This window comes from Marmota marmota, unplaced genomic scaffold (genome assembly GCF_001458135.2).
Source record: "Marmota marmota marmota unplaced genomic scaffold, marMar, whole genome shotgun sequence".
NCBI lineage: Eukaryota > Metazoa > Chordata > Mammalia > Rodentia > Sciuridae > Marmota > Marmota marmota.
This window is the reverse complement of record NW_026000139.1, coordinates 1,239,671-1,253,112: the sequence shown is the minus strand read 5'-3', so window position 1 is coordinate 1,253,112 and position 13,442 is coordinate 1,239,671. Positions and strand designations below refer to the sequence as shown.

The 13,442-nt window shown below is 51.1% G+C and overlaps 1 protein-coding gene across 2 annotated transcripts in view; it reads left to right on the top strand.

Annotated features, from left to right (window-relative positions):
- Positions 1–13,442, top strand: part of Ccdc60 (coiled-coil domain containing 60) — a 137,273-nt gene that overhangs the window by 110,577 nt on the left and 13,254 nt on the right. For both annotated transcript variants that reach the window (XM_048785724.1, XM_015505134.2), the window contains 3 exons: positions 2,304–2,394; positions 7,006–7,240; positions 13,071–13,155. In XM_048785724.1, the coding sequence (XP_048641681.1) occupies positions 2,304–2,394; positions 7,006–7,240; positions 13,071–13,155 (411 nt within the window). The remainder of the gene's footprint in view (positions 1–2,303; positions 2,395–7,005; positions 7,241–13,070; positions 13,156–13,442) is intronic.

The window sequence follows — 13,442 nt, the reverse complement described above, 5'->3', positions numbered from 1 at the left end:
CAGGGCTGGGGGTGGGGGGCGCGTTTGAAGGTCTGCGGGAGACTCGCTGCATTTTTTTAGCTCATTTAGCGTGGCCCCTTGAAGTGGCAATAGATTTCTGGTCGTCTTGGAAGTCAGCATTGGCGGAAAACTTCCCTCTTCCCGATTGGGCCTGAATATTTCAGATTTTTTGAAAGCCTGGCTGGGGCCAGATTTAATTTTGAAAGGGGAAGGGGGTTGCTTTTGAACTTGAAGAAAAAAAGCTGGCAACTCAACAGGGGCCGCCGTAGCAAAGAGAAAAGCAGAAGGCCCTGTGGTCTTGAAAGAAGATCTCTGGCGCAGAAGCGAGGGGCTCCCCATTGGTGCACCTCAAATCAGACTTCAAAAGCGCCCCGAGCTCCAATATTGTTTCTAGGGCTGAAGGACCGCCTGTTCTTCCTCTGGCTGATTTTAAATATTCCCTAATTTGATTACTCTGGGCGGGGGTGGGGGGGGAGAGGCTGACAGAACCAACTTAAATGAGCTTCTCTGTTAATTATTCAGGGGGCTTTGTATTGTGTCATCAAACCCAACGTCTTACAAAAAGCTTCGAGACCCAAAATCACCCGCGTCCTCCCCAGCCTGACTTCTTCTGCCGGGGCCTGTGTGCATTTCGTGTCGCGTGGTTGTGAGCCGGTATCTGTCCAACAGGTCCGTGCTGGTGAGGACAGGACGGTCCCCTTAAGAGTCCTCAATGGTGCTACTCAGGTCCCCCATGCCTGGGGAAGCCAGTCTTAAGTTGGGTTTAACTTGATCATCTTTTGCCTCTGGAGATCTGAGCACTGGGACCCGCCACCACCCCGCCCTATAAGCCCAGACCCTGGTGAGCATGCGTATCTGCTCATCTCCTCACGTCGCCCTGCTCCATGTTAGAAGAAACCGGACAAAGGGAAAAAGGATCCCAGGCCTCTAAAATCCTTTCTGCAAAGAAAAAGGGTTGAGAGAGAGAGAGAGAGAGAGAGAGAAAGGTGGGGGTGGGAGGATGGCTGATGGATGGGCCAATCAACCAATCTACAGACACACAAGAGATCAGACCCTACGACCCCCCCCTCCTTGCCTATCAATAGAGACCCCCTGCCCCATCACCACAAGCCCAAAGTCTAACGAGACTCCGAACCAGCGTTTCCCTAACTCATTTGGCAGCAAAATCTGACCTGAACCAAATCGATGAGGTGCCACAACCTGATGCTATTTAAAGTCTTTATTTAACTGATATAAATATTCATGTATTTTGTTAAAGAAATATGAACGCGTTTGATTATAAACCGTTGCCGAGACCCCATTAGAGGGATCATGGTCACACACAACAGAGGCAGCATATTTTCTTCCCAAAATGCCCGAATTATAAGAATTTAGCAGCAAAACAGCTCTTCAGGTCTCAGGTAAGGGTTTACGGGCACGTTACCAACGGAGCCTGCTGGGGCTTCAGTCTCCTCTCCAGGGAGTGATTAGCCAGGCTCTGTGCCCCTTAATCCAGGCCACTTGGGAAGCTGAGATGGGAGGATCACAAGTTCAAGGCCAGCCTCCTTGGTAAAGTGACACTGGGTTAAATCCCTAGTACCATCACCATCACCACCACCAACAACAACACAACACCAATAATAATACAAAATTGCAATGTAATCTTAGGTACAGAGTCTTTAGAGAAGGCACCCCTAGAGGGAGGGTCCCTGAAGCTTTGTAAATCTGCATCTGGGTGAGTGCAGAAGCCCCCCCACCCCGAGTTTTGTTTTCTCATCTGCAAAATGGGACCATCATGACAGCATCACAGGATCTCAGCGACTGAGGAGATTCTGCAAGGACACAGAAACATCTTGAAAATAGCCTCCAACAGAACTTGGGCTTCAATAAGTCTTAACCAGTGATTGTCACTGTGCAAACCCCTCCCCCGGCTACCCCAACCTCATCGGCTGATATTCTCTGTGTTGCTCCAAAGTGCCCCTGATGCAGGGACCCTGAAGTCCTAGAACATGCAAAACATTCACAAAGGAACTTCCCAATTCATCTGAGCAATCTGAGACTTGTCCTGGAGTCCCAGAGCACGCAGCTGTGAGACCCGCACAAAGACAGCCCGCCTCCTTCAGCCCGGGCCAGCGGGCAGTAGTCCCACCTGGCCTCGAGGTTGCAAAGACTCAGCTGCAGAGCATCAGGGCAGGTGTGGGGGTGGGGATCTTATCCGAGACCAGCCGCCATCCATCCCCTGGTTCTTAAAAAAAAAGAAAAGAAAACCTGTAATAAACAAAGTCTGTGCAAACAGAGAACTCATTAAGCTGTTTCTCACTCAGGGACCCCGGGGGAAGCAAGAGCTCGATAAAAAAAATCAACAAGGACAGGTCCATGGCCCAGAGGTGGGAGCACTTCGTGGCCACACCAAAGGTAACCAGCTGCGGCCGCCCTGCCCGGTGGCTACCAGCCCCCGCCTGGGCAGGGACGGATTTTGCCCGTCTTTCCTCTAATGCAAACTTTTTTTTTTTTCTTGTTGGCTTTTGAAGTGAAGGGAAGTCAGAGACCACAGGCTGTTGGACGGTTCTTATAAATTTTAATTAAAATGGTGATCTGGGGATTATAGGAAAAATGACATTGGGCTGGACGCTGCTTGAGAGGGGGTGCTGAGCGGCTGTTCAATAAGATGTCACCAGAAGGAAATGGACTCATCTCACTCCACCTCCTAAATCAATAACCCTCCTCCCTCTCTCTCCCTCCCTCCCTCTCTCTCTCTCTCTCTCTCTCTCTGCTGAGTGCTCCGACAGACAAGATTCCCTACAAATTAGAATGTGTGCTCACTGTTAAGAAAATATCTCAACCCCAAGCTACTCCTCACCCCAAAACTCCCGGTTGGTTCCTCTACTAAATAAACAAGCCTCCCAACACACCCCGAAGCAGGAGGCGATATTTCAGGAAGTGAAGACTCTAGTGTTGGCTGAGCCTGTCTGTCCCTCACCCACAAAATGGACATAGAGCTGGTCCCTGCCTACCTCACAGTCGTAGTGAAGAACGTAAAGACGCCATCTGCAAACTCACTTTGAAACTGCGGAAAGGCTGAGCCTGCTTAGCAATTTTTAGAAACCGATTTTCCATCAATGTACTCATAAGGAGGCCAGTTCTATGCGAAGGAAGTCCTTTACTTGAATTATCCAACTCTGCCTTCTTAATAACCCCACGGGACACTATTCTTATCCTCTGGTGGGAGAGGAGGAAGTTGGAGTTCAGAGAGGTTAAGTAACTTGCATGAGGTCACACAGCTGGGTGGTGGCAGAGGCAGGAGTTCATCTTGGGTCTGTCTATTTATTAAACCTTGAGCTCTTCCACTGCACGTTCCCCTCCACAGACCATTTGCACCATTTTCCTGCTCTTTCTGTCAGACCGCTCCTAGATCTGAGAAGCAAGAGCCTTTGTCTCTATCTCAGAAAGTTGCTATGGAGATATTGTGCACATCCGTCTCCAGAGATGCACAGACAGAGTAGCAGGAGCTGCAAACCCTGACAAATGTCCTTCAGGAATATTCACGACTAGAACTGGAGGAGTGGGGAGTGAATTGCAGGAGCCGAACTCTTTCAAAATTAAATTTCCCAGCAAGCCTGTGTGGGGTCCCACCCTGGACAGTAGTGTGGTCCACTCTGGGGGCGTGAGAGCACTGAACGGGATGAAGCATGCCTAGTTCAGTCACGGTGACTCCATTCACTATGTGACCTCGTCCCCTCTCCTGATCTCAGTTTCTCTGCCAATAAAGGATGGAGCATTTGGAAATCCCACGGCCCTTGATATCTTTCTGGAACCGTGAAGACCTTGACAGGGCCCTAGCTGTGTTCCAAAGGGCCCAGAAAATTCTGCAGATGGAAGAATCAGCCCAGGTGGGATACAGTAGGGAGGGGTGAGGTCTGTGGATTCTCTTTAGCCAAGAAAGCTAAAGAAAAGCCCCTCTGCTCAGCGCCAGCTCATTTTGTCACATGAGAATAAAAACTCAGGCCTTGTCTTTTCCAAGAGAGAAAAAAAATTAGGTTTTTTATGTAAAAATCTCCTAATGTATAAAATCCAGGCTGATTAAATATGTCTCCCTGGGAGCCACAGTTTGCAACCCCTGCTTCTTAGAAAGTCTAAGGAACCATTCGGGGATTCTGCTACCAAAAAGTCAGTCCCTACTGATGTGGTTACTATTGCCCCTGAGTGAAATAGAAAAAAAAATAGAGAAGCATTTGGGGATTGAAGTCAACTCAGGGGAAGTCCGTTCAATAAAGGGCAAGCAAGACGCTGAAGCTGCCTGTCACATCTCCCCCCCACCCCACCCCACAGTTTTATTTTTCCACCACTCTCAATGAATCAGAAGTGTCAGCCCTTCACTTTGGACTTTCCTGGCTGGGGTGGTTAATTGAATTTTAATTACTGGCAACTTTGAGGATCACAAGATGAAATCCTAGCTGGGAGAAGATGCACACAAAACTGTGGCTAGGGAAGGCCCTCCTGAGGTCCTCCCAGTTCCACCTCTGAGTGTTTTGTAAGTGCCTTTGGCTCTGAGTTCAGGGCTCACTGCAAGATTCCAAGATGCCCTCCATGGCTGTCTGTCTGTCCAGGCTCCAAATCTGACATTGGAGTCCCTCCAGAAAGTCCTCGGTTTCCAGCCCCAGGAATCTGTACTGTGGCAGAGAGAACAGAGGCGACCTGTGTGTGGACCACCGCTGAGCTCTGACATCATCTCTCCCCTGGGGGCAGGCAGGAGAGGGGCTGTCAGTCAGGACAGAGGGAGCCTTGTTCCCAGCCCCTGATTAATCAAAGGAGAGAACACGCCAACTCTTGGTATCTGCTTTGACTTTTATCACAGGCGCTTTGCAACCCCTTGGAGGTCTGGCTAAGCCCAGTTCAAACTCCAATCCCCACGCCCTCCCCCCAGTCTGTCACATTCTCTAACATGCTGCCATTTGGGTAGCATGTCACTGAAGAGCCACGCCCAGGAAGAGCTCACATGATAGCCTTCCCCCCACCTTCTTCTCCCTTTCCCCCACCTTCCCCTTCCTCTGTACAACCAAGAAATCCCTCCCCTCTCCTACTGCAGGGAAGTTCCACCCACATTCAGGGCCCCGTGGTGAGACAGCCAATCAAAATACGGCTCCTCCTGGGAGTGGGGGGGCCGCACTCCCTGACCCCAGAGATTCAGGAGGCCGAGGCAGGAGAATCACAAGTTCGAGGCCAGTCTCAGCAACTAAGCGAGACCCCACGTCCAAATAAAAAATGAAAAGGACTGGGGATGGGGCTCAGTGGCCAAGCGCCCCTGGGTTCAATCCCCAGCACAACTCTGTGTGTGTGTCTTCTGATCACATGTCATGGACTCCTGAAATGAACCTGCTGAATACAGTTCTCTCCACCCTATTCTGTGTATTTTAACTACATATTAAATTGAGGTATGCTCTTCTGCCCCCTCTTTCTTTCCTGTCTTCTTTCCTGGGCAACTTTGTGTTTCCTCTAAAGAAGTCATTTGTCTGACACCCCCCCCCACACACACACACACACAGCTTTCATTTAAAATATTCTCAAATAAAATCATCTTTATCAATTGGGTGTAAATTGTCACCCCACGCCTGTTGTGAGCTTTTCCTCTGGAGTTGTAGAGGGCCTACTCCTCCCCACCCAAAACCAAGGAGACTACTATTTTGTTGGTTTGGTGCACTAGGGATTGAACCCATGGTGTTTTACCCCTGAGCCACATCTCCAGCCATTTATTTTGAGACAGAGTCTCTATCAATTGCTGAGGCTGACCTTGAACATGTGAGCCTCCTACTTCAGCCTCCCAAGTCCCTGGGACTGCAGGCGTACACCACCTGGCATTTTAAATGCCATAAAGAATCCTCACCGTGGGATCAAGGGCACTTTCAATGCCACCGAAAAGGCCTTTCAATGTATTTTTAAGTAACCAGCTTTGGTGTTACCCTCACCTGTGTTTGAACCCTGGCTCTGCTGCTTGCCTAGCTGTGTGACCTTGGGAAAGTTAAGAAGACTCTCTGAAACTTGGATCATGCGTGTCAAGAGGACATGACCTCAGAGAGTACTTTGTGGAGGGACTCCAATAATGTAGGAGGGTACTCATGCACACACACACACATGTGCACACACACACACACACACACACCTGTAACCCGTTCTCTCTGACTCCTTCCCTTCCCCTCACAAGTTTCTCTGTCTGCCTCTTGATCCCTTCAAGGCCTTCCCACCCCCACGGCTTTTCTCCCCCAAGAACACCACCCACCAGACATACCTGCCTCCCCCCGCTCCACCTCCTAAACGCCAGGCCCAGAAAGTTCTCAGCTTCTTTGGAAAACACCCCTGAACACAAATCTTCACCCTCGGGTTCCCTTCCGGGCATCGACCTGGTGATCAAGTTGGAGGCCATTGGAGGCCAAAACCAAGATGCAGCTAAAGACGTTGGACCCACCTTCCTTTATGGTTTGAAAGTCAACTCCAACAGTTATGACAAAAGAAAAGTTGAAAACTCTCCTGGGCCGGTAGCGGGTGGTACACGCCTGTCATCCCAGCGGCTTGGGAGGCTGAGGCGGGAGGATCACGAGTTCAGAGCCAGCCTCAGCCTCGGCAGCTATGTGTGGCCCTGTGTCAAAATTATAAAATAAAAAGGGCTGGGGATGGGGCTCGGTGGTTAAGCACCTTTGGGTTCAATCCCTGGTACCAAAAACAAAAATCAAACCAAACAAAAAAACCACCCTGTTCTGGGCCTTGGCAACAGCCTTGGAATCCACAGCAGCCTTCCTGGGGTGAAGACGGGGACCGTGGGGACCTCGTTCAATAGCACAGATTTTGTCACATTTGCTTCAGTTGCTTTTTTAAAAAATTATCCTGATTTGTGACCCAAGGTCCCTCCAGATCCAGCGAATGTCTCCTGGGGTTCAGAAGAGGCCCAGGGTGCGGGCGGGTGTCCCTCCTCCCGTCCCTCCTTTCTTCTTCCCTCTCCCTCTCTGAACTCACCTCCTTCTCTCCTCCCTTCAGACCAAGAAATTCAAAATCCCCGTCATCAGGGCCGTGAGCCGCAGGCTGAGCCGCCGGGGCTCCACCATCAGCCTGTCCCGCACCAGCGGCGCGTCCTCCCCGCAGAGCAGCATGATCTCCATGAACCCTGGCTCCGATGAGCACCCGAGCGTGGCCACCCAGGTGACCGGCAGCAAAGACGTCGAGGACAACGAGTCCTCTTCTACCAAGCCCGACGAGGAGCCCCTGCACATCAGTAAGTCCCACCCAAGATCCCACCACCTGCCTCGATGTGACCATGTCCTTAGGAGCGCACCCGCTCCACCTCCCCTCAGTCAGCACAGGCACAGGGGTCCCCCAGCCCCATGCGGCTCCTTTGGGCCCCTTTCCTTTCCCCCAGTGGGTGAAGTGACTCCCAGCATCCCGCTAAGGAGACATCCCAGCTCCTCATTGTACCCTTTGAATTTAAAAAGTTTAGTTCAGCCAAGCACACACCTGTCACCCCAGAGGCTCAGGAGGCTGAGGCAGGAGGATCGCGTGTTCAAAGCCAGCCTCAGCAAAAGCGAGGTGCTAAGCAACTCAGTGAGACTCTGTCTCTAAATAAAATACAAAATAGGGCTGGGGATGGGGCTCAGTGGTCGAGTGCCCCTGAGTTCAATCCCTGGTACCAAAAAAAAAAGTATATTTTGTGTAGCCCATTGTATACAGAACACTGTCACTCAACATGTCATTGACATAAAAAATTTTAATGATATTTTGTATTATTTTCCAGGCTAAGTGTTCCAAACTTGGCACCTGCTTTTTAAAATGCCTTCCTCGAGGAATCTTTTCAATATCATAAAATCCACTCCTTTTAAATGGGCCTTCTCATGACTTTAGGAAGTTTGCTGGGTTGTATATCCATCCCCACAATCTGATTTTACAACATTTCCATCAACCCAGAAGCAAACCTTAACCGTGTGGCCATTAGCGCCCCCCGCCCCCAGCCACCAGGGAGCCACACATTTACTGTCTGGCCCAACAGATTTGTCTTCTGAGAGATTTCCCTCCCCCTGGAACAAGACTTTTCAGTGTTGGTCACAAACGAGGGGACACAGGCACGTTGGAAAACCCGCTGAAAGCTTTGGGCTCAAGAAGAAAATTCAAACACACACACACACACACACACACACACACACACACCATTTTTCACACCATTTGTGGGTGGGGAGCCTCAGACCTCAGCCAGACAGAATTGTGACTGGAAGGCAGGGTAGGAAGGAGGACCGGCTTCTGCAAAATTATTGACTCGGCTACACAGGACAGCCCCCTGCCTGTCCCCTTAGTGGGGTCCACGCTGAGCCCTGCTAGGCCTGTCCCCCTTCACCTCTGCAACACCTGGCCTCACGGAGGTTGGTAAGGAGGTCCAGGGTGGCCAAGAGTCTGTACAGAGCCCTGAGGGGTCAGAGCAGGAAGTGGGCAGTGGGCAGGCTCAGAGTCATAACTGCCAGTCAGAACGATCCCGCCACCTACCCCTTGTCACCAGGGGGCTACCAAAAGGCTCTGAGACCTGGAAAGCTGTTCTCTGCACACAAGTTATTAGCTGAGCTGGGGAGAAGCCCAGCCAAGCCTTCCCCGGATGGGTGATCCTTGGTGGGTCTCGAACCTTCTTTCCTGAGCACCTACTAGGTGCAGGGAACTGAGGTGTGGTGCATTTTTGAAGTTACAGCACGTTTTACAGATAATAAACAAGAAATCACAAACAGCCAGGCAGTGTCAGATAACGAGGGCTCAGAAGGTGATAAAACAAGTAGGTGTTGAAACGGAGCCGGTTGGAGTGAGGTTCATTTTGCCAGGAGGTCAAGAAAGGCTTGGCTCAGCTCTGGCCAGAGTGCACAGGGCGTCAGTAGCACCAAGACTTCAGAATTATTTCCAATACAATAGGAAGTCTCTAGGCGACTAGGAGGAAGGAGGAAGGGGACCTGGATTGCCCGTCAAGGTGTCTGTGTGGCCGTCGGTGTCCTGTCCAGGCCCTTGTGTCTCTAACACTAGAAGTTCTGCTCTTAACTAGGAAGAGCAGAGAAGCGCCCCAGCTTCAGGCCACGGTTCAGAACTTGCACATGTTCCTCGTGGGCGCAGCTTGAGCGCTGAAGGCAGGACACTGGAGGAGGCAGGACTTTGCAGGTGGAGCCTCCTCTCCAGGCACCAGGGAGGCCACCAAGGATCCCTCCTGAGTTTGAACTCAGGAAATCTGGCCCCACGTCCCACATAATCTCTGCGCTTTCCCCAAGTTTCTAAGAAAAACAAAAAGGTAAGAAATAGAACAAAGTCCAAAGCAGCCCAGCTTTTCTTACATAACATGCATCTTTCATTTTTTTTTTTTATTGCTGATCCCTGAAGCCACCTGAGGTTGGGACCCCTGGTCCAGACTTATCTCCTGACACCTACAGGGTGGTGACACCTTCCTAACTAGTCTCCCTGCTTCTTGTCCTTCCTAATGCTTCTCCGTGTGGAGCCAGAGCGACACTGACACAGCAGAGCCAGCATCGTCACATGACTCAAGAAACCCCAGACCTAGGAAGAGCTCAGCTCTTCACACCTTAAACGGGTCGGTCCAACCTCACCAAGACACTTTCCTCTTCTAAAACGGCCCGCGTGCTTGGGCGACTTCCTCTACTTGGGATTCCCTTTCACCCTGACTCTGCGAAGCCTTCCTTGCCTCCCTGTGCGCCCTCTTTTCAAGTCTCTCAGTATTTTCGTCTTGGCTTCTTATTGGGAACTTAATTTATAACTGCATCTCACTGAATCAGACAGGGACTTCTTTTGGCTGATAAAAAGACCTGAGGGTGGCTATTTTTCTTACCAATTAGAGAAGACCAGTCCAGGGCTGGGAAGGTGACTTCCAAAGGCTCATCAGGGAATCCTGCTTTCTTGCGTCTTTCTACTCTGCCACCTTCAACATCACTTCGTGATCCAAAATGGCTGCTAGAACTCCAGCCATCACACCCTCCTTTCTAGGCTTGAAGCAAAAGGAAATAGACAAAATATTGTTTGAGCAGCCTTTTCAGAAGCTCTATGCTACCCTTCTACTAAAGTCTCACTGTGCAAAACTTAGTCATAGGGCCACACCCAATTGCAGATGATTAGGAAAAAAAAAATATGCTAGTAAATGTGTCTTGTCACCATAGTACTATTACTAAGGAATAAAGGGGAAAGGAGGGTGAGATCCCTGAAGGCACAGATATCTTATTGACCTCCAGCCTGGGACACAGTGGGTGCAGAAGGGCTGAGAAACGCCTTTCCGTCAGGGACCTACTTCTAGGAGGGAAAGTTCTTCTTACTTCACCCTCCTCTCCTCTCTCCATTTACATCTTAACCTGCCCCCTGTTTGTCACAGCCTTTGATAGAAGTAGATTAATTTCCCAGCCTCTCGTTGCCTTCCCAAACCTCCTCCAGTTGATTCTGCATTCATGAATTCTCTTCTGAGAGACGTACCATTTGGCCAAGGTCTCATTTCCGGGGCCAGCTGCATAATGAAGTCTTGGTGGATGCAAATCACTGAGACAGAGGGTGGTGGCCTCTCCTCGGACTGATCCCTTCCCCAAATCAATGGCAGGGCAATTCCCAGGAAGCCAAAGCCCAGGCCATTGCTCCTGCCGGCCTGGAAAGCAGGGGAGAAACTCCTCACTTAAAATAGCAACTCGAAATGTGGGTCCTCTGTTATCTAAGGTTCTGCTTTGAATCAGGCCACGTAGCAAAAAGACCTCCCTTATTTTCCCTTTGCCTTTCATCCCATGACTCAGGAGGCTGAGGCAGGAGGATCATGAGTTCAAAGCCAGCCTCAGCAACTCAGTGAGGCCCTGTCTCTCAATAAAATATAAAAAGGGCTGGGGATGTGGCTCAGTGGGTGAGTGCCCCTGGGTTCAATTCCCAGTACCAAAAAAGAAAATAGAAAGGGATTTAGTAACTCCAGGGTTACTTAGGCTGGAAAAGGGAGGACGAATTCCTCTTCTCTGAGCGGATGACTGGAGCATGCTGAATGGCATTGCCTGGGAGCCACGGGTCACGGCATCCCCACAGCCTGGGAACGGAGCAGCCAGTAGGTTTCTCTGTGTGCAAACATCCACCCCAGGACCCCCTTCCCCCCTCGGGGAAGCGCCACTTTGAAGCATCTGCACCCTAGCAAACCAGCCCTCTCCTGGGCAGCCTTGAGGAGTCCCAGGATCTGCTCTGTCTCACCGTTTCCATCCAGGGCTACAAACAAAGGGGGCTTCATTTGATCCGCACCAGAGATGTTCAGGGGGCAGGAAAACCCCCGAGTGCATCGAGCTTGGAGCTTAGCATGTGATCCTCTAAGAGCATGTCCTGTGTGCCAGGTCACCGGGTCATTTACTGTATCCACCCACCCGAGGCTTTGTTGCTTATGGCTAGGGCGGAGGGAAGGGGAGCAGGCAGTTTTTCCTGCTGGGTCCCCAAGAGAAGGGAAGAAAGGAGGTGACGCCCCTCACTAATGGACACACCCTGAGGATTCCAGGGTGTGGTGGGAATAGACAAGACAAAAACCAAGGTCAGATCCAGGGGAAATGGAATCACCTCCCGGTGCCATGGCGCATGCCCACAATCCTAGCAGCTTAGGGAGGCCGAGGCAGGAGGATGGTGAGTTCAAAGCCAGCCTCAGCAACTTAGGTCCTAAGCAACTCAGCGAGTCCCTGTCTCTAAATAAAATATGAAAAGGACCCCTCATTCCAAGCCTCTCTTTCCTCTCCTTGTCCATAAATCTGGAGAGAAATTCAGGAAGAGGCTACCACCAAAGAGCAGCCTCACACGCTGGGGTGTTTCAGCACCGAGGACAGCTGCCACCCGGAGGACAAGGAAGCCCCCAAGCCCAAGGCTTCTGCGTCCTGCAGATCCCATGCCAGGGAGAGGTCATGAGTGAGGGGCAAGGGATTTGCAAAATGTGCATCCATGTAATACACAATTCACTCCCCCATTTCCATTTTTTGCAAAAGACATCGCTGACTTGATCCACATTTCCCTTTTTAACTTTTGCAAACGTCAGGGGATCTGTCTCTGGGTTGTCACCACAAACACCACAGCCTGGTGCCTGAGATGACAGAATGTATTGCCTCAAAGCCATGGTGGATGGACGTCCAGCAGAAGGGCCATGCATCCTCTGAAACATACAGGGGGGTCCCCTCGCCTCGTCTGCCTTCTGGTGGTTGCCGGGAGTCCTTGGCTTGTAGCTGCACCACTCGGATCTCTGCCCATCATCGAGTGGCCATCTGGCCATCTTCCCTCCAAGCTTGTGCCCCTCCTTTTATTATGAGGACATTCATTGTATTGGATACAGTGTCCACCATACTCCTCAATAGACTACAGTAGCTCTATTTGTAAATAAAGTTACTCTCTGACGTACCAGGGATTGGGACTAACCATGTCTTTTGTGAGTCACAACTCAAGCCACAAATGTCGGGTGTGAAGAAATACCTCTGCACCTGTAAAGGTCAACAATATTAAGCATGGAAATGAAAGTCGGGTTCCACGGTGAGGAGTCAGGGGGAGCCCCGGGGAGCTGAAGGACACACGCCTGTCTAAGGCCACAGTAACATGGGCAGGAAGGAGGGCAACACGGCCCCACATGGGGGTGTCTCCCAGGGAAGCTGCAGGTCTGGATTTTCCTGGGAAGCCTGCTGGTTTTAAAAGGTTTGCCTGCCTCTCCAATCAGATTAAATGCATTTGTGAGCAGGATTGAGCCTGTGAATCACCAGTTTGGAAAATGGAGGCCTAAGGAGATGGGAGAGGGTTTGTTTCTCAGGATTAGAAACAGTTCTCTGGGTTGCAGTAGAGTTCAAGGTGAGCGGAGGAGATAAAGAGCAAGCCGGATCCCCCAAGGCCTCCGGGGCTCTCTGGAGTCATGGTGCTGGAAGGAAAATGGAGGGGCACTGATGGGTTTTAAGCCAGGGGGAGGCCACGTGGTCAGGCCCCTGCCACCTCTCCTGGACCCCAGTGGGATCTCTCCAGCTCTCTGGGGACTGGGCCCCACCATGCACACTTGTGTCTCCAGGGTCCCCCCCCCATCCAAGGGTCACCTCTCATGTTCCCATCAGATTTGCAAAAGCTCCTGGAGATGGTTCGAGAAGACGCCCGGAGGACCGTCATGATGGAGAACAAGATGCAGAGGAAGGCTCCCAGGTACGTGCTCCCGCCTCCTGGGGCAGGGTCAGCCCAGCAGTAATGACATGGACGGCACAAGCTGCCGGTTCTCGGGCTCAGCTCTGAACTTGGTCCCTGGGGCTCACCTCCCTGAATCCTTCCAACCACCCTCCCAGGGAGGTGCTCCTGTCTTTATTTTGCAAATAAGGAAACAGGCTCAGACAGGCTAAGTGACGTGTTCCAGGTCACACAGCCAGTGCACGGTCAGGTCACGACTCAAACACCACCCTGGTCCCTGCTCTGTCTGTTGGGAACCCTGTGGCCTT